We start from the raw sequence: 22,138 nt of genomic DNA, 5'->3' as shown, positions 1-22,138 counted from the left end.
ATATGACCTTGGGATTACCTATATTGAATAAAGGCAAAATATTAAAATTTGTATACTTTTGTACCTTTCGTAAGTACCTACAGTAGGAAAAAACGGACTCGTTCATACAGTACTGACATCTATAGCTTTAATTTGTAGCATTTTCAAATGGAATAAACGTGATTATCCCGCTATTATTGTTTCTTCTACTGTAAAACTTTCATGAGCAAAACAATAACATTTAAACAAGATTAATTTAAACGTGGGGGTTATATATGCCATTTTTAATTGCATAAAGGGATTATATAATTTAAGTCGTCTACCAATAATTGTCAATGTCATTGTTTCATTATCAACTCCATTCCGTCAACATTAATCATAAATAGCTTTATTAACTTTAGTCACAAATGCGTATTGCATATGTTAATGTAATTTAAAAACGTACGTAACTTCGTGCATGTTAATGAAATGAAATGAAGACAGCCAAATACGATATCCTTTGGTAAAAAAATATATCAAATACATACGATGTTCGCTCATACTCGTACTCGTACTCGTACTCGTTAATGATCAGTTGGACGTTCGCGAAATTCAACGAATCGACGGAAGTTGAGGAATATCGGTATCGAAAAATAACCGGTACCACTAATTTAAGTAATTGCAGTATTATATTATAATTAATCAATATATGTTATATTTAAGTAAATTAAGTAAATGCTGCTTCGCATCGTTTACTGTAATAAAGTCCAACTTAATGAAAGTCGATTTTTCATCTACGAACTAACCGTTCGTCACGTGAACTCGCGATGAAACGGTAATCGCGATTAGGAATAGAGAGTTTGTTGACGGGAGACGGAAAAAAGTTCTTGGTACACAACGTTCGGACAACGGCCTCAGTTGCACTCGGTTTACTTTTTCATATAGTTCTCGACTAATTTTAACTGTACCGTGGTCTTATTGCGTAACTGACCTATACCGAGGCAACTGGCCATCTCTCTCCCTCTTTACACGACTCTTCTTCGATGTTTCTTTCCTTTTTACTATGCCCGGTGTCCTCGTTGTTATTTAAATCGGAACAAGAACGCCGGACGGTCGAAATGTTTCTGCCTCTCGACTCTGACTTCCACAACGTTGCACTTTTTTATACAACCGTGCGAACATTTTCGTCAAACTGACGTAGGTCGAGGTGGCGCGCACAATAAAAGAAAAAGATACGGCCATTTTTTATCGCACTACCAGCAGCCCAGAAGCTGTTTGTGTAAATCGAGTCACTTTCGCGTACCAATTCCGTTGGTAACCAATTTCTTGATGCTTTTGTTTCGGTCGCGGATACGAACAGTGGAGTTAACAGTCGGTATGGTTGTCCAGCCTGCTCGTTGCCGTCGGGAATTTTTCGCCATGATAAAATAGGACCGTATTTGTTGGTATGCATGATAAAGGGAAATAGGCCAAGAAGAAGTATTATGTAAAAAAAGTGCAAAGATAGGTTTGATAATTTCGAGAAAGGAGAACGAGGTGTGAAAGAATAATGGGCGAAAATAGTTCGTTTCTGACACGATAGTGGGCGTAATGCGAGGCAATGGAAGCTGTTGGCGCGTGTTTATCGCGGTACCTGTACGTAGAAACGTGACATTTAACTGGGGCCGACAGAAACCGTCTGTCGAACGCTTATCGCGCGAACCGTATCTATACGTTTTCCCCAAACCGGATGAATGCTTTCGCGCCCATGAGAACCAGGAACCTATTTAAGAACGTCTTTTAGATACGAGTTCTTCTCGTTACACGAGATCGATTTTTCGTATAATAAATCGCAAGGTATACGTTTCGCAATTTCCCGTTTGCCCCAAAAACTACGTAGCGGTATATACTAGAAACGTTTCGTAAGATCTAAGATACAGAAGTCACTACGATATAGGGAACTGCTAAACTAAAGGATCAAATAGCGGTGTTGCTGGTCGATACGGTGACAGGCAAGGTTGCATGCAATATTTTGCCTGTTTTAACAGCTGTGTTACGTTGCCTGAAGTTTTCGCCAATTTACTCAACCGAAAATCCCTAAACATAAAGGTATGATAAATAAATTTCATGCTTTGGCTAATTTTATGATCCTCTTATATCGTGAATCTCTATATTTCTTTTCTTTCCTTATTATTTCTTATTTTATCTTTCCTACACTTTTTTTGATTTTTCTATGATCATACAACAAGATTGGCCACGTTGTTCGCCGTTAATTTCTGTCGCGAGAGAAAAGACGAATCCTTCGGTGTTGCACAACGTTCGTTGTCTTCCTTTAATCATACATCTTCCTGGGAAGGATCCCAGGACGTTTCCGACCATTCTGTCTCCGAGGGCCTTTTTCTTTTCTAACCGAGACGTTCTTGCGAACGAATGTTTCTCGCGTGCGTACACGAGGCACCGCGATGGTTATCCTTAATTGCGAGTCCCATTAAAACTCGTTAAAAATTTTTTGGGAATCTCTCGCGAATCTAATGATCGAACTTAGCCTTCCATTGTTCGACGCCCGAGACGCGTAATCGCGAGGCCCTCCGGGAAAGAAAGAAAGCGTATGACGAGTGTTTGACGTTCTGCTTCACGCTCGGAGAACGTCTGAAACGTGGGATTTCCATTGTTGTACGCGGCCAGGGGGAGGGGGTCTGTGGACTGGTTCAACGGATAAGGTACAAGCCGCTTTTGACGTGTCTGACGGGGAATTGTCCGACGCACAGGTAAATAACCGGGAATCGTCTGCTAATTCAATTTGCCGCGCCCTTGTCGAATCCAATTAACAGCGAGTTACCGGGCTTCCCGGATAATCGTCAGCTATCCGCAATTAAATTCGACAATTTAATGTCGTACCGCCGACAAACGTTTTGATTTCTCCTCACGAGTGGCCGACAGAGAAATCGCGTCTTGGGCGATTCTCGTCGAATCTGCTATCCCTGATAAAAATTCATGAAAATCACCGGACGATTCTATGAATTTTTATGCCATTCTCCTACGTCGCGGAACTGCCCATTCCTCTCGATGAGATTCCCAATTATAGTCCACGTAATTATAAAGTTCCGCTTACATACACCGTTTCACGGCCGCAATTTGTTTGGCCGCGGTTCGTGACAAACGTTTCTCAAGCGCCAAGAAGTGGCTCCTCGATCCGAGGTCGGTTTTCTCGCTGCGAGCAAACGCCGCCACTACGAGCTAAGCCGTTTTCCGGACCACTTGGTTTTTGCTTACGCGCAAGCGGAAAATAAACAGCGCGAAAATGTACCGGCGATGGACGACGCGCGTGCAAGAAGACACACGCGTTCGCGTTGAAAGAAACGCGTGCTGGTAAAAGGAATAAAAGGATACGACGTTAATATCGGTCGTACGACGATATGAAAAAACGTTGCGACATAGCCAGTCGCGTTTCATTGTTTTCCAGCGGGCCGATGTCGCGTTCGCGAATCATAGCTCGGCGCACATGTTGCACGCCATGCAATCTGCGATTGATAGTCGGCAGCCGGCTGATTCGTCTCGTGCATCCTGCACGTACTTACGTGCAGGAATTCGGTAACAAGAACCGAGAAGTCTCATTTTTATTCCTTTACGAGGGGATCTGGTTGTTTGCCGCGGCCATGGACATCTCGCGAGGATATCTTGCAATTTCCGAGTTCCTTCGCGAAAGGCGAATTTCTTAGACGTTTTAAACGACTGTTGTTTGCTTCTTGGATTAATCATTTACGAGGTAGCCGATGTTCTTGCGAGTACCTATTTCCGTTCGCATCTCGGCAAGCATTTGCTAATTTTCTTTCCTCGAGACTCCGACGTCCGAAAGAGCCGGAGATCCTTTTTTTTTCGGTAAACACGAGCGTCCCTTTGATCGCGCAAATCGGGTCTTTTCAATTTGTACCGCTCGTAAATGAAATTTGCCCTGCTTCGTAATTACGAAAGTAGACGTCTGAAGATGGTTTTCGAAGTCTGGAGCACTGGCTTCGTGCAACTCCTTGTTAAGTAGGCGAGCAGAGGCAAGTAAGAAGAACTGGACAGAGAGTGACGCTGAGAGCCAAGGGAAAAGCAAGAGGCAAACTCATGGCGTGATACGAGGTTGGCCGTAGAAAGGGTGAAGCTCGAGAAAATAAATTCACGTCTTTGGAGACACTTGCGTGAAAAGCTCTGAAAGGGGCAGAAACAAACGGGTACGTGGATCCTATGCGCGGATGCAGGCAGAAGCAAGAGGCAACCACACGAGGTCAACCGAATTTCGACTTCTTAAAAGGACAGAGAGAACCTTTTTCGGCGCGAGCTCTCGAGGAGCCCGGAGATCTTTTTACGGAATGTTTATCGAGCTTCGAAAGAAAAACGGTCTACCGTGTGTAACCATCGACAGCGACGATTCTCTGCCTCCTTTCCTCCTCGGGAAGCAATCTGCGCAGGTATCGCGGCTGGTTTTTTAAGAAAATGAAGAATTTACACCGCGAAATTCACATGGCGTGGAAACCGGAAGAAAAAACTCGATTGCAAACCGATTAAGAAATCCATTTAGAGAGTGAGAGAGAGAGAGAGAGAGAGAGAGAGGTGGTTTATTAAGTTTCACGAATGGAACCACTACCAAGTAAGCCGCTGGTAAAGTCAAAATTTCTTTGCTTTTAAAGAGCGAAGCTGAAAGGGCTCGCTTCGAAGTCGAACGAAGTCGTCGCTTTCACCGGCCCGTGAAAACAACCTTCGGGAAATTTCTCTGAAAATGCGTTGTCTGCCTATCGGAACTTGTCGAACCGAATCGAACCGTGTCTTTTTATCGGCGGCTCGTTAAAGGCTGAACGACTTGCACGTAGGATCACGGTGCGCGATACAATCCTTCGTTACGCAAACTCACCGATCCGATCTTCTTCCTCGTATTCGTTCCCGATGCAGCTGCAATCGGGATGGATTGATTCGTTTGAGACGCGCGTGATCCTCGTTGCAGCGAAATAGGGCGCAGCTGTTTGCATCCTCCGTGTTCTCCGTGTAATTTGTAGCCTATTGTTAGCGTGGCAAGCTTAAGGATATCCGTAAACAGGTAATCTTACGTGCATAGGAATTGAATCGAAGAAGAAGAAGCTCGCGCGAATGCAAAGGGAGAATAGAGAAGAGAATAAGGTTTATCCGGTTGAATATCGAATAGGAACGAGATGGAACTTTTTCGAAATATTTTTTCTCTCTTCTTCTTCTTTTTCCGGGTACGATAAGGCGGGCCGATCGAAACGATATCGAGAAGAGGCGACAAGATGCTCGAGCGTCGATCGACGAAAGGCTCTTCGTTGTTTGAAGCTGCAGCCCGATCGTTTCACATTGGAATTACGCGTCGATATAAAGGTTCGTTCGAAAGGTAGAATGGTATCGGACATGAAAAAGCAGATCGATCGGTAGATTGTTGTTCGGAGATCGGTGATTCCAGCCACGCAGTTACATTTTTCATCTTCGATCCTTTTTCCCAACTCTTCACTCGACCCACATACCGAATAGAGATTTGCTGGGATCGCACCACTGAATTTGTCGCTTTCGCGAATATCGATGGAAACTTTGTATCGGTAACGAATTCTACGGTTTTTAAAATCTCGTGAATTTATCGTCGGTAAAAGTGACGTAAATATACTCGCACCTTATCGTTGAAATTCGCTGAAATCGATCGACCTGTGCTCGACTTCCACCTAGTCGGATATTCATCCTCCTTGTCGTTTCATCGTTTCACGCGGCGAAAATCGATGCTCGCTTTCCTTTGTCCCTTTTATTTCCATGTTAATGGCAGTCGTGCATAGAAGGCAGCGATTTCGCGAATGTATTTCCGAACCGCGGATCGTGAGAAGAAGCGATTTTAACGCTGGCAACTCGGCTGTAATGGGCGACGAAGGAACGATCGGTCGCAGGGCAGTGGCTCGCATAAACACACCAACGGGTAATAAATTCGCGTGAAAAAAGCCATGGAACAAAGGAGTACGCGAGTACGGTCTGGAAACGTTGGGAAAATCGATGTCGCCGAGGAAATCGATTAAACGTATTGCAGTCTGTTGCAGTGGGATTTGAATTAACGTGCAGCAAAGGGAAATTTAAAGGGCTTCGTTGCTTCTCTCCACTGTCTCAGCTGCGATAGTAACTGCAAATCGAGTCTGTTTCTTTCATCTTCTTCGATCGTGAAATAAGAAGGGCTATACGTGTATTTATACGCACGTTTATCGTGAAATGCAGTATAACTGGGATAGTTGACCGCGGTGGAATCTGTTTTGTAAAGGTTTCTTATAAAAACAGACTCGATAGAACAATAGAGTAAGAAAGTAAAGTCCTTCGGGACGAAGGGAAAGTAACGAGCCCTCTGATCTCGACTAAACGCACTTAGTGTCCCCGATGGAGAATCTCTATTTGTCATTGTCGCGGCTTGAGTGAGATTAACGACCGTCAGAAGAAAACTCGGTGTCTGATGCAGCGACAACGCAGCGAGAGTACCTCGTTTTTCGTCATTTCTTGTTGCCCGCTGGATATTTAACGATTTCCAATATTAGTTTTTCATATCGGTAATAGCCGAGCGGATCTTCATAACCTTGTGAGTTTTGGTTTTTCATTTCAATCGAGAATCAATTGATTCGACGACGGTAAAGAGGAGAGGGGCTTGGAACGTCGCCTTTGCACGGCACTCCAGCAAGATTTATGAAATCGATATCGCGCGATAATCGAGTCCATGGAAAAGCCCGGCCCTGGCAAAGTAATGGGCAAAGTTCTGGCAGCAACCAGTGTTCGCGGATATACCCGTTTACATCGGTTGTTCCTCGTCCAAGCATATTTACGTACCGCGGGTTAAACTTCCCGTCGATGCACCAGTTTGCCTTTTTGTCCCGTTTATTTATTCAAACAAGACGCATCGCGTTCTTAAAAGAAGTATCCAACGTCCTCCGTTGTTCTCCACAACCATGCGAGAAACCATTCACGTTTTAATTGTATCTCACGATAACGGCACGCGTTTCGAGCTCGGTTACACGTTTCGCGTGTGGCCCGTGTTACGCGATAAACAGAATGTTTGTAAGAAAACGAGGGAAATTGCCGGATGATACGGTCGTTCTGGAAAAACTGCAGTTCTATCCGTCGTTCCTTCTCTTGTTTGCTCAACGCCGGTTTCTTGCGATATTCGCAAACCTACGGTTGTATCGTTAAGGAGACATCTGGAGGCTGTGTAACGGGTATCTCGTTAAAAGTAGAGTACTCCGGTTTTTATCGCCTGGTCGTGATATAAAAAGATACGAGGCGTTGGGTAATAAAGAAACGCTTTAAATTCGAGCCTGTGATTTCGAACGATGGGAAAACTGTCGCACAGTCACTGCGAGCATCATCATTTTACACTGGATTTTGTTCCATCAGCGTTGCAGTTTACCTCATACCGCGTCACCGTGTTCGAAAGGTTGATTTTCATGTAACGATCACGACTATCACACGGGATATTCAGCTCCGAATCGGCCGAAAATACACGGTGCATCCCCGAGTATTATATTTCGGGCTTTGTCCCGGAAACCGGAATGACACGCGACGAACGGCAACGAAAATTGTTCGCAAATAATCATACGACGATAGCTGGAATAAACGATCCGCCTCGAAATTCGCGCGGCCAAATTAGTCGCGATAATAAGAAAACCTATAGAACGAGCCGCGTGCACGCTATACGCGATTCGAGATTCGTGGCGAACACGGAGGGAAATTTCGCGGCAACTTTAATGACACGTCACGAACGTATGGAAAATACCGCGATCTTCCTGCGCTTCAACGATAACAACGATCTCTTTTTCCAGATGCAAGTACGTGCGTTGGAATAAGGAGGACGCGGTGTCGAGCGAAAGTATTCAACGAATGGCTCGGAAAACACGGAAGAACAATACGGTCGAGAAAAAAGCTCGATTGTTATGCGAGCAAACAACCGTTGATGGTATGTACCGAGACAAATAGATATAACGAAGTTACTCGTCCAACTCGTATTGCTGACGGTTGTTGGATCGAACGATTATTTTGTTTAAAAAGAATCTAGTTATACATGGATGTAACAATGATATCGAGAACCGGAATCGGTTTTTATCGATGGATCTACCTATGAAAGATGTCAAACAACCGGATGGATCAGCCAGAGCGATACGTAGATAGATATAGCGCTGGCCACAATTTTCAAAGCGTCGATATCTAGTTTCATCAAAGTCGTTGACTGGAATCGCTCGTACTAGGTAGCCCGGCTTATCTATGTTTACCGGGACAAATGGAAAAGAGCCGAAGAGGGGAATAAAGTAGTAGGCGTAGGTATGCTCGGCGCCAATAGTCTTAAGAGAGCGGTATCGGGTTACGCGCGATTGTTGTAATAATTACGTGTCACTCATTCCTGCGTACGTACGTGTTACGCTATTATTTAGGCCGCGCCCACCGTTGCAGACACATTGTCTAGAGACCATTCGAAATGGACAAGAACGTTCGATACGTATTTCTGGACACGTGTGCCATTCTGTGGTCAAATCGCTAGCATGTTCTGTTATATTATGTATTTAACCTAAAATTTATTCAAACGCGTACATTTAAATTTATATATTCAAATTTGAATTTACCAGTGTAAAAATTGAAATGGAAACATTCAAATGTGAAATTTGGCAAGACGCGATATACAGTCTTCCGAGAGGAAGTGCCGGCTACGCATTTACAGATGGGCACGTTCGCACAAAAGGAAGCGACCTGTCTTTTTGCGCCACGCACGAGGATGCGAGAGATTTCATTTCGTAAATTATCATCGAGCCCTGTCTGCATGAACCATAGCTGTCCGGAGAGGACAGCATTAATTACACCGGCAGGTAAAACTTGAGCTTTCTGCATTGTGCGCTGGGATTACAATGCATTTTATGCAAACCAGCTCGTAGAATAGCAGCTCGTTGAATACCGCGGCCGATCCTCTTTCCCCTCTTTGTTCCTCGGTCCACCCGTTCGCCGATTCTCCTTCTCCTCTCCATCTCGTTTTCCTAGCTCGGTTCCTTTCTTCTCTTCCTTCGCCTTGTTTTCTTCCTTGTTACAAAATAATAAACGAATCTGCAATTACTTTCTCAACTATCGTACCCATTGCCGGCGAATCGACTCTGTTTTTTTAGGGAACCATCGCCCTCGACAAAATATGTACCCGGACCGGTGTCCGTAAACGTAATATTTCCGCGCACCGTCGCGCGTCAACTGCCTCAATTTGTCAAAATGTTCGCATCGCGAGTTGTCGCAGCAATTTGACACGGGTGCCCGGTCTCGCCGAATCGACGTAAATTGCGATTCGGCGCGTGATTGGGCCGCGCGTGATCGCAAAACTCCTCCACGCGCTCGCTAACTTTCGAAAAGCCGATTAATTCGCCGACGAGCGCGGTCTAAAGTTACGATTCGTACTTTTATCGAAGGTGAGCCGAGTGTGCCTGTACGTATACGGCTTCGCGGTTTTCGCTCACAGAGAAATCAGAACCGCCACCCTTGACGCTCCGTTATCAGCCGGCCGAGGGGAACGTTCGATTTGGCTCGAAACAAACGAACCTTAGAGCGATTTCGACAAAATTAATTAAACAATTTGCCGTCATTCTACCCAATTGTATTTATTTGAGATTTGTGACAATGAGCTTGGGCTCAAGGCGACAATCAGTCGCCGAACGTAGCCGCGGTCAACGGGACGGACGCTTCGTTTAACAAAGATACGGAGTAATAATATAGCCCTCATTAAAAGAAATATTTATAGAGGTACTCGGCAGTAAACATTTCAACGGTTCCTTCGGGCAAAATGATTGCCAGATGTCGATGTACTTACACAGCTCAAGTTCAGCTAGCCTGAGGGCCCATTAGAAATCTTAGGATTTTGTTAATTACGATTCTTCAAATGGACAAGCAGTCTTTGTTCCAACTATGGGAAGATCGGAGAAATCTATTTCTCTCACGAACAACGCTTCCGCTAGCAACTTTCCCTCAAGGGCGGCTAGCATCCTTTTCTAGCCACCAACATGAAAATTGACCAATTAACAGCAACGTCAATTTCCCTCCTTTTCTCAACGAAGGCTATCCCCGACGAATCCGACGATCTCGTGTCCTTAGACACACTCCATCATAGTTTTCCTCTGGAGCATCATCGCGACGGAAAGTCATTCTCTTTCGTGAGGTCGTATTAGCGAGCGACTTGTCGTCTTTACGCTCGGTGGATATTCCACGTTTTAACAAAGAGTTAGTTTAGTAATACTTTCACCGTAGCCAAGCAAGTCGATTAGGGCTTGGACTTTGGAAGAAAGCGCATTCTGTTACCCCGTTGACCACGGATTCGTTGTTGGACCTAGGATCATCGTCATTAGCTTCTCGAGTGTCTGATTACCGCGGTTACTTGTCAAATTCTGTAATAGTCGTATTTGCACTAGTCAATGTGTTTTCCATTACATAGCAACAATGTGTAGTCCAAATGAGGATAATGTGAACCCGACAAGTACATGTGTATTTGCTGGATCATTGAGATGCGTAGAAGGTGTGAAGCAAACGTAACGTAACGGGTCATTGGAAATAATGGTTGACATGTCGTCGACAAGGGGGATGTTCACTGCCAAGCTAACTGGAGGATAGAAACGAGCGTATAACGGAAACAGTAGAGTTAAGGAATTCGGAACGAACGTAAAGCCAAATGAGATTCTTAGAAGGGACGCATTAGTTTAGTAGGCAAAGCCGAGTACGATTTGTCTTTAGCAAATTGTCGGCGATTTAACTCTTTCCAGACGATTGCCCGAGAACCCGTTTCTCTCACCGTCGCCTCTTTCCGTGTATCTACGATTCGTTGGTCATTGGAAAGCGCGTGCATGTTGCAAATTGAAATAAAAGTCACTGATAGAATTCGTGTCAAGGATGACCTGGTATCTTGTTGTTCGCGAGCATGAAATTCTACGGATGGTCATGTTCGTTTCAAGGTAAATCGGAATGACGATCACATTGGAAAAAAGCGACGAAATTATCTTCCATCGGTGTAGCCACGTGAAATTCAACAAGTAATCGATTCTGTTGTGTAACTGTTTCTTTTCTTGTTTTCAGATTGTTACGTTCTCGGCGAATACAAGATTAAAGAAAAGTACATATGTAGCATACGGGATGGATCGAAGTAAGCGGAAACCCTAGTTCGGGCTTCTATAGATATTTGATTACACGCTCTAATTCGGCAAGCATGTAGATCTCCGTCTCTGAAACGTATCGCGATATCGCGATACGAAACTGTATACGAGAGGCTTGCTCGAAGGTGATACGGAGGAACGAAAAGGGAAAGCAGCCAGCCAGCAGCAGACAGATATCGAGTATCTCTCGTTCTCACAAATCTTCAATGTCCCTAATCCACGTGGTGGCGGGTTGGCCGTGAACGAAACGGCGCTACAATAAAATAGGAACGAGTGAATGAACAAATACTACGCCGAACACGAGAGAGTACGCCCTCCATTCAGTGACGCCACCATATTGCTCCCACCTGTTATATCCGTCAGTACTTTATCTTTCCTTGGCCGTATTAACCTTACCGCACCACCCACCCCTTAGTCTCACTCGACCGATTTGCAGAGCACTTTATTTCCAAGAAGAATCCACTCGTTTGTCGGCCGTTCGAACAAAAAGGTAACCATCTTCCGCGTGAAAATCGTACTCGTCAGGTAAAAGACCTCCCACTTCCTTTTCCCTTTTACAATTTGTTCGTCGATTGTCAGTCTTTATTTTCATAGTTATTACTCCCTCTGCGTCCCCTGGGCGTGCGTACATAATGATTATTCCCCGTCGTAAAATGTAAAAGCAGATTGTGCCCGGTTTAACCTGAGCGTGACGAATAAATATTTACGGTGCAGCTGTACAACGACAATAGTGCAATATACTCGTGCTACGTAGCATATGATATATAGATACGATAATAAACGGAGAAAGTATTTTTAGCTTCGGGCAACGTCCCTTTCGTGTGCCTCTAACGATTCTATTGCTTCGTTTCGGATTCGATAAACACGAACGAACGTCCTACCGTAGAACGTCCTGCCTTGTGTGCATCAGGCGTGTCGTTGTCCTAATGGAAAGATGAGTATCTCGAAATTAAATATGACTCGTGTTTGGTGCACCGACTTGCTCCGAATCGGACACTTATTTCCCCAACGTTGGCGGAGGAGGAAGGTGCATCATATGGAGAACAAGAGAGAGAAACAGAAGGATGGAAGGAAGGAGGAAAGAGAAAAAGAAAAAAGGATGAACGTGGAAGAAAAAAAAGAGGCCGTGTCTGTGGAACAGCCGGAACACCCACCTTGATTCGATATCGACGTTCCAGACGATCGAAAAAAAAATCCATTGCAAGGGTCCCTCGAGAAAATAGAGTAATTTAGATAACAGCCATCTCCCCCACCACGCTCTCCGTCTATATCATCGGCCAAGTTCCTCGCGTAACGTGCCTCCGGTGGCACAATGCAGACGCTGCGCTCAGCGCTGGTACCCTCGCCGCTGTTGCAATTGAGAAACGACGTTATTCTCTGGAACTCTATATTTTCTCGCCTATACCTCTCGATAGTCGATCAATCAGAGACACATGGTTCTGTATTAAGGCGTGATACAATCGCGAAAGTCAATCGTGAAAATTCGCGAAAACGAACGTTCCAAGTTACGCTTATGAACGTGGGCTTACCGTAATTCGCCTCTCTCTCTTTCTTTCTCCGGTCTTCCCCCTTTCGTGACTTAGTTGCTTCTCTTTCGTTCATTCGTCGCAAAGCCAGACTTTCTCTGTCACGTTACCCCTACTCCGTCTTTTGTCGACGACTCCCCTCCAGGAGTCGAGCAGGTAACGTGCCAACGCCAGGCAATGGCGCCTTAGCCGCTGCACCTGGGCTAACCGTTCGCCAGGTGAGAGAGTACGATGATTGGTCGAGTCGCGCAAAACGCCGCGCTGATTGGCCAATACCACGGTTCTGCCGGTACGGAGCTTTAATCTCGTTTACCGTAGGCGCGCTGCTGCTCAGTTCAACTTACCTTAGCCGCACGGACGGTTGGCCACGCAACTCACGCCGGACATTCCACGAAACGTTGCGACGAATAGCCCCCCTCTCCCCTTCCGCCCTCTTCGTCGCACAATAGTGTTCGTCCTCGGGTTAGTGGCGTGCGTAAAATCGTGTCGATCTTGGATCGTCGCGGGTGAGATCGCTGGAAAGCAGCAGGGAAGGATCGACACGACACAACACCCGTAAGATCGCGTCGCCGCTTGTCCGTGTGTGCGTGCGCGCGCGCGAGATCCCCCTTTGGTGAATGTGTATATACCTGTACGTAGTGTGTACGAGCAAGCGGACAAGCGCGCGCGTGTATATAGCGGCTCCACTTCTTTCTCTCTTCTTCTATCTTCTTGTACCGTCTGCGTTCCGTGCCCTCGTGTTCGTGATTGGTCGGTGCGTGGCATTTTTAAAAAGTCGTCCTGCTTCTGTCCGTTATAACCTGAAAGATCCGGCAGCAGCGATGTCGCGAAATCACGAGTAAATCGATACGGCGATCCATGTCGAAATAATGTCGGTACGACGAACCGGCTGCTCCTGCCTCCGAGTTTCTCCGGTTGTTCGCGATACGACGGTACCCTTCGAGTCGTGATCAACAGTGTACCACGGGTATTCCGTTGCTTTTTCTCCCAGTGATAGCAGCGGCAAACAACAGAAGAAACCGTGCAAGGGGCACGTATGAGATTTGAGCAAGCAAGGAACGGGGGGGGGCTCTACTATTACGGTACCGACTCTCTTGCTGCCAGAATTATTCGCGGTGGCACGTTTCTCGAATCAGCGGAAAATTCAAACACATTGGAGATCCATCCTGACTCGGCAACGCTGGCGACGTAACAACGACGCTATCGTCAGTGACAGGTAGAATACGCGACACGAGAACCGGAGGAAGAAAACGAAAGGGAAGAGTGCAGTGCAAGAAAAAGAGAGGAAAAGAAAGAAGAAAGCCGCAGCATGCGCGTGTAGTTCCTTTTTCACGAGCTACCCCCGACTGACATATGCGTGTGGCGCGTAGATTCCAAAGCCAAAGATAAAGTTTCGTCGCGAATCAGAGTTCTGGAAAGCGGCTGAATTTCGAAAATAGTTTCTTGATCGCGTCTCTGCGCGTTGGAACCAAGAAGTAGAAAGAAGGGGGGAAAGAAAACAACGGAATAAACGTCTCGGCGATTTTCTGGTCTTTCTTTAGAGGTGCGCCTACAGAGGCGTTCTTCGTACGTCGTGAATCGTTCGCGGAGTGTCGGTCGTGCTACAGTGTATTGTAGTTGTGCTGGTGCAGGGTGAGGTTAGGATCGTGTTGGAGAGAAAGGAAGCTAAAGAGAAAAGGATAGATAGGAGTGGGTAAATGATAAACTGCGATTAAGTGCAAACGAGAAGAAATATCGAAGCAAGAGGACACTGTTCGAAGAGGAGTCGCTCGCAACCTCGAGAACTGGATAACACGGGCGACTCGAGAATCGCCAAAATTTTGCCGGTTTATAAAAAAGGTGAGTACGCATGTTGATATCCGCGGTTATTGGTCCCTTGTATACACCGATAGCTTATCTTCGGCAAGTTGAATAAACGGGTGTCCAATTTCGTTAACTAATACGTCGATCTATTTTTTTCTCTTATCGTTTGTTTTTGGATCGGTTTATCGAGTTTATTCGATAAGCTACGTTTATTCGACAGCAGCGATACCGGCTGCGATTACAGCTGCGGCAAATATACGACCACTATTTTGATTGCATTACCGATTCAAAGCATAAAGCAACGCGTTAATTTGCAAAGAACCAATTTGTCGTTCGATCTTTAAGAGCCATTTACTTTTGAATGGATCCATCTCGGAAGATTATGGTCCGTAGTCTTGACAGAAGGGAGAGCAATAATAATCACTAGGACTCTTCCGTTAATAGTATTAAACGCAGTTGGATCGAAATCGTGCGATTTTTTACGTGACACGTACAGTCTTTATGTTATTCTCTAATTTCTTGTCGCGCTACGGAAGAAGAGTCAGTTTGCTCACCGTTTAACCTCAGATGTCTCGCTCCGCCTAACCTTGAAATCCCACTCGTCGCCTCTTGCGTGTTTTTAAAACACTCGGATCTTGCCTCTCGTAAGACGCGCGCATGCGCCGTACCGCTGGTCCTTTTGTGTTCTTTAAGTCGTTTCTTTCTACCTTCTTCGTACCGCGCGCCTTTTGCTCTACGAGACTTCGACAAAATTTCAATTAAAATCCCTCCTGATGTCGCTGACACTGTCGAGCTCGATTTAATCTCGAAATAGAATTTCATTTTATTCGAGAAGCCAGGCAAAGTTTAAGAATGAAAATCCGATGAATTTCATTTTACGCGATATCTTCTGCATACTTGAATTTCGCGGGCTTATCTTTCCCATGTTTTCGTTTAAACAACGTGTGACCCAAAAGATGTGCGCCATTGTTTCGAATTCAGGTAACAAAGAGTATTGTGATCGATAGAATTTCTGTAATTCGTTGAACGTTTCACGACACGAGACAAAAGATGTTTTTGTTCAACATCCATTAATATCGATCGATTCATGACAATGACAAAAGCTAATATTTTCAAGTTATCGTGCATCGATAGTGTATATCTTTGACGGCATTGGTTTTCCCTATTGTGCGCTCACCCTACGATATCGTGTTGACAGCGTTCGGGAATGTGGATCATTGTGAGAATCATTGAAAGGAAAAAAAATCAGGTAAATCGACTATGACGAAGCTGAAAATTGCACAAGAAAATGACCAACGACTGTACAAAGATGATTCGGTATATGTGCATGTCGAGGGCGTTGTAAGACCATTCGAATTTTTTTTAGCCTCGATCGCACGTACGATTATTTCGAATACTACCAGCGTCGCACTGTGACGCACCGATTTTCCATTGAGAGCCCAGCATCATAGACACGCGACGACAATCAATTTTTGTTATCTCTGTGGAAACAAATGGATCCTACCCTGAACTTGGCAAGTATAGCCGAAAATGGTCAAATCTATACCAGCGCGTATGGTTTGAGGTTATATTATATAGTTAAAATAATTTATTAAAACAAAATATTAACTCTTCTCCTCGTGTATTCTGTGATATTACTCAGTTTTGCAATTGCTAAAATAGATAACAGATATGTAAGTAATCTTGAATATATATTATTGTCGTATAATACATAACTGTCATAAAGTAGTAAGTAAATCTTCCTATCCAGGAGATCTTTCATGAAAAACAGACGAATATTATATGATGGTTCGAGCGATGAAAGCAGATAATATGATGGAGATATCATAGATTTATTTGATACTAGTACTTTGTCAGACGATAACGATCTTAACAGGATACATTTACCAGTCATTTCTAACACAAGCGACGATTCTCTTGATGAAGGTTGTGATGATTCTCGTAACAGTGATTGGATGGAAGCAAACATTGATCCCGTTTTACATAATTTTACCGGAAAGGCAGGACTAAGAGTAAATCTTCCAAGAAATATTTCGATACTAGATGCGTTTTGTTTATTACTTGGCGATTTTGTTATGCAGAAAATTGCGAATTGGATAAATGCTCGAGCTTTGTTGTTATATCTTATACATGCATTTTCCATGTTGCAAAAAGAATGGAAACCAACTTCAGTTAAAGAAATAAAACAATCCTTAGGATTATATATTGCCATGGGCAACATTCGACCGCCTACTATTATGCACTCTATTATCAACCTCAACTTAGCAAAACAATGCCTTGAAATCTACATAAGAAAACTCTTCGCTGCCTTCGCTTCTATGACCAAATGTGTGATAAATTGTACCGCCTTCATACAATTGATCAAGTATTGCAGCATTGGATAAAAAATATAAAGGATTGCTATTATCCTGGTGAAAATTTATCGATAGACGAATCAATGTTATTATACATTCGTATTAAATATTCTTCCTTATTCTGCAAAAATACAGTGCGCAATGAAATCGGGCGTGCTTTCTCTGTTGTTTATAGATTATTAAATGATTATTTGGGAAAAGGACATTTATTACATCTACATGGACAATTATTACATTAGCGTTGAACTAGCCATCTCTTTGTACAAAAATAAAACTTACGTGGTTGAGACACTAAGGAGAGATCGTAAAGATAATCTCAAGGTTGTAATTCAGCAGAAATTATAAACTGGAGAATGTATTTTCAAAAGAAAAAATAACACCTTAGTTCAAAAATGGAAAGACAAACGAGACGTATTAACAACATCCACGAAGCATAACACAGATCTAATTGAAATACCATCTTCAAGAAGAAAAGGAATAAAAGCTCGTACTGTGTTCGATTGTAACAAAAACATGTCTGGGGTTGATCGGTGCGATCAGATGACGGCATATTATTCCACGCCACGAAAAGCAATACGCCGGTATTCGAAAGTTTTCTTTCGTTTATTTAATATAGCAATTTGGAATAGGAATTGGCTGCTGAATAGAATTAATTTCTCAAAAAATGTCTTATTTACAGCTTAGAAATAATCTTGCACTAAAATTGCTTAATATCGATACCAATGTCCTTAGTCTCAATCTTAGCGGGATGTAACATTTTTCAATAAAATTAGAGAAAAGATTAAGATGCCGTGTTCGTGCGAGGAGAAAGAAATCCACTGCCACATGGTATGCATGCGAAGCATGCAAAACTAATGAGTGTGAACCAATAGGATTATGTATTAGTATATGTTTCAAAATGTTCCGCGGTATATAAATTAATTACATTAATTTTAAATACACGTTTGTATAGTTAAATATGGCACATTTATTCCAGTAGAAATGTTATTTACTTTATGAATCGAATAAAATTTTCCATGTGGCCCAGCGTCACATATTTGTGACACGATTTGTGACTGAAAAACTAGATTTACATGCTCATTTACTAGGTTTTAAAACTATCCAAATAAAAACCTGTAGTATATTTTGTAGAATTCTGAAAGAAAAAGTAATGGGCTGTGGGTGGAATTTCTTCTCCGCGGCGTGATAGCGAACGTGTTAAAAAAGAAAAAAATAACTCGTCCGAGTTACGTTCACGTAAATTTTTTGCTCGCCGGATCGACAAATTTCGTAGATTCTATTCGCGTGTAATTGCTTGCGTTTCGCGACTGAAAATTATACGAGCTACTAATTTCATGGTGCTGCCGCGGCGGCTGACATTTATTTAACTGTCGTATACTTTGTCTGACAATTCTCGGTGTACATTTCGACGACGGATAATAACACTTTTCCGTCTGAAATGCCGCAAGAACGTTAGGAGAAAGGAAGACGGCCGCGAAATTACGAGGATTCGTCTCAACCACAGAGGAAAGGCGTCGAATTCAAAAAAAAAAAAAAAAAAATGCCTGAAAGAATGCAAGAAAAAACGGATAATTTTACCAGAGTCGACCAGAGTCGACTTTCGATTCAAGTCGAAAATACCGAATATACTGGATTCGTGAAAACTGGACAAAATATTATTGCGTTATTTTGCTTCGTTTTACGAGCGGTTCAGTGACTGCTCCCGCGATTACATAAGGTAATAAACACGTAACGCAGTGACCTAGAAAGCGCAGCTTTCGTCATCGTTTTCGAGTGACATAAATTGCAGCTTTAAGACCGTTTTGTCACACATTCGAGACCTTGAACGACTCAACGGTTGTCCAGGTCATCGAACTCGCTTCTACATGCAGACCTAAGGCAACTATCGCTATTCGAATGGTTCGATTCGCCGTAAGAGAACGTGTTATTAGCAAAAGCCAGCGTGATTAGGCCATTCGTAGCGGAATCACGCGCGCGCCGCACTCTCGGAGGAGAAAGATCGGCTCGGCCAACGGAGCAAAGTTGAAGTTTTCTCGGAAATCCTTTGGCACCACTTACGCCATTGCTCGTGCCGCACGGTTACCTCGAAGCTAATTACGTTCGGTTAAATTTCATTTGGGAAGGAAAAGTTGCGGGCCCGAGCCACCTCTACCTTTCGCTTGTGCCTCGTAAACGAAAAGAAGACGTTGATTGTTTCGACGAAGCTGCGCGTGGAACCCGTGGCTGTTCGATCGCGTCGATATCGATCGCGATCACTGAAAAATCTTGACGCGCCTAATGAAATCTTCATGAACGTTATACCGTTCTATCGGTCGCGGCTCATGCCTCGGACTAATTTTCTCCGCGTCGGTTCAATTTTCTATTAATTAACTGGCCGTTCCAACCTTCCTCGTTTGGCTGAATTTTAACCATGCGTTTCCGTGTTTTATTACGTGTTAGCGCGACGGCGCTGGTCATTGCACTCTGGTCGCGCTAATTGAACGTTTCGTTATCGCGACTCGATCTCGTCTACGCTCGGATTCGATACGAAGAAGGTAAACGGCGCGTATTGAGTTTGAAAATCGCAAGACGCAAAGAACAAAGAAGAAACGGGGAAGATATGGCGCTTCCTGGATAGCTCGTTGCTCCCGCGATCCGATTCATTCACACGCGTTCCCGTAGAGCTACTGGTTGAGCAATCTTCTCCGTTGCAAAACTTTTACTAGACGACTCAGCGTCTCTGAATAATTCATCGGAGGAAAAATGTATCGAGCAATTGCGAACGTTTAATCGAGTACAATTTCTCGCTTCGATTGCATTCATTGCTGTTAAACGGTGACTATACGCAAGAGCGGAAGTCGGTACAGATAACACGAACGACCGAGCCAGATTCCCTGAAAAGCGGTAACAAAGTCGAATGATATTCACGCGAGTGGTCGATCGGCTCGCGACTCCAGTTTACGCACTCGTGCCACTTCCGTCTAGCGTGCTCGTCGACCACTCGAGTGTGACGATTGGCCTGAATCCTTGCGAATACGAGTAAGAACGAGAGATACGCGGCGGTACGGTCCGTCTTTGTGAGAGTTTACGACGCGAGTTATCGAAGCGCGATCGTTTTACGCCAATTATGCAACTATCCGATTTTCATAATGTCTTGCATTTCCGTTTTCAGGGGGACGCACGGACAGAGATGGCATGAGGGACGGTTCCGGCAACGTTGCCGAGGTGGTAAGTGTTCTTTCTCTCTTCTTTCTATTCTCATTTGCATATCGAGTATATATATATATATATATATATATATATATATATATATATATATATATATATATATATATAAACATTTACAAATTCCATATATATATATATATATATATGGAATTTGTAAATGTTTCTCCAATTACGCAACGACTCGTACGTGTTGTTAACCGAACGGTACATATACATATATAGCTGTTACGTGCTACGTAACTTTACTGAAATAGGGCAAAAGTCTTGAAGGAAACAGAAACGATTCCCTTCCTTTTGTCTTCGTTCCTAAGAAAATGGATTCCAAACATACTTCCGGGATGCACATACTCGACCAAGCCTCGACCTCGCGGATATCCCTTACGGTACTCGTGTCACCCCCCTCTTGAAACTTCTCAACAACCCTTTTCCTCGAAGAGAGTATACGATAAACACGGTCTTAGATAGTTTCACCGAGGAGCAAGTGAATTTCACGAATGAACGCCGTCATCGACCCTTCGGCTTACACAGGTTTAAGATAAGGTGGGGAAAAAGTGGGAAGGTGATAGGTGTTTTCAGTTTACGCTCGAAGGTAAAAACCAGCGTTTCTCCTAGTTTCCTTGCATTCGGGCGTTTACCCGATGTCGAGTTCCTCGGACCTTTGTGAACGTGAATAGGGCTTCTTTCGAGCCGACGTGCCGTAGGAAACGGCGAGTAGGTACGCAAAGTATTTTCGAAAGGCTCGAGGCTGTTGGCGCCAGGAAGTAGGCTACCGGGTTAATACTTGACAGGGAGAGCCGGAGAAAAGCACGAACCGTGAGAAGAACGTAGAAAAACTAAGGAGAAATTTCACCATCTTTAACACGCTGCTCCATAATTAGCCAGAGTGTGTTGCCCCGATACGTATCGATCGTTCGAGATAATTGCTTTGCATTGGATCGAGGTACAGGCGAGTAAAGTTAAACGAAATATCGGCGTGAAGCGAGATAAGTAAAGTAAAATACACCATCGAGATCGCATCGGCTAATAGCGGCCATTGCCGAAACAAAAACGTATAATGGAGCGTACGATAGCCAGGCGCGCCGGTTGAATCGATGAAAGCATAGTACATATATACCTGTTTCCTCGTTGCCTGACCTTGGAGAGATCAGGTGAAAAGTATACCGGATTGCATGGAAGGGGAACGTTCAGGTTCAATATACTTGGTGGATGAGTGTCACCCAGATCCACAGTGTGCCAGCCTTGTGTAAAATGGGAGAAATTATGCGAGCCGTGAGGTCACCTACGAATCAATTACGAGGTCGTGGAATCCAGATACTCGTTCGTCGTCGAACTTGCCGATTGTTCTTCTTTCGCACGATCTCTGGTATCTGTTCTAACGCGTGATTTAAGTTGGAAAGTGGACCGAAGAATGGCACGTGCCACGGCAGTTTCATAGTCCCTCGTCACCTTGGAACTTTAACACGATTCTAGCCTCGAGAAACTTGTTCCCTGGAATAAAACGTGCAAAATAGCTGGTCTCGGCATAACTCGACACCCAAACGTCCAGCATTTTTACCCTCTCGCTTCAAAAGAACCGTCGTCTTTCTTGCTACGCCTACGGTTTTTGCGCGGTGTCACGATTTACGCAACCTACGAATAGACAAGGCGATATTTATACGGGAAACCAAAAGTTTCTTCAACGTGATCACGATCGCCTGAAACGTTTAATCGACGAAGAAACTTGAACATTGTTGAAGTAAGTTATTCGAAAACGCAGTTTACATGGCGGTTACACCCTCTGCTTCCTCTCCTGATTCAATCGTTCAACTAACATTGATCTTCCGCGCGGTTCTATCCTAATTAAAACGAGGCATTCCATTGACCAAACTTCGCTGGCTCGATCGATAGATCTTTGCTCCGTAACCGTTTCGCTTTTATAGCGCATAGTTTATCAAAAAGTGAGGTTGCACGATGGCGAATAATTGGGACACGAATTCCACGGGTTTTTGATAGCCATCGAATCGATTACAAGCGAGATCCGCGAGGTCGCTTTGAATTACCAAGTTGTCCGAACGAAATTGCGACAATCGTCACGGTAAACATAGCAGACTCTCGCGAACTGCTATTTCGACGGACGTGTACGTTCTCGCATATTTAT

General features: G+C 44.1%; 1 protein-coding gene across 2 annotated transcripts in view; it reads left to right on the top strand.

Moving 5' to 3' along the window:
- Positions 1-12,983: 12,983 nt before the first annotated feature.
- Positions 12,984-22,138, top strand: part of LOC126866515 (putative uncharacterized protein DDB_G0271606) — a 108,439-nt gene continuing 99,284 nt past the window's right edge. The window contains exons 1-2 of one of the 2 annotated variants that reach the window (XM_050620181.1): positions 12,984-14,476; positions 19,946-20,001. In XM_050620181.1, the coding sequence (XP_050476138.1) occupies positions 19,969-20,001 (33 nt within the window). In that variant the 5' untranslated portion in view covers positions 12,984-14,476; positions 19,946-19,968. Of the gene's footprint in view, positions 14,477-19,748; positions 19,836-19,945; positions 20,002-22,138 lie in introns of those variants that run through there. The other variant, XM_050620182.1, reaches the window with a different exon arrangement.

The sequence above is a fragment of the Bombus huntii genome, chromosome 6 (assembly GCF_024542735.1).
Source record: "Bombus huntii isolate Logan2020A chromosome 6, iyBomHunt1.1, whole genome shotgun sequence".
Taxonomy (NCBI): domain Eukaryota; kingdom Metazoa; phylum Arthropoda; class Insecta; order Hymenoptera; family Apidae; genus Bombus; species Bombus huntii.
The sequence above is the reverse complement of the archived record's forward strand: the minus strand, read 5'-3'. Positions and strand labels throughout refer to the sequence as shown.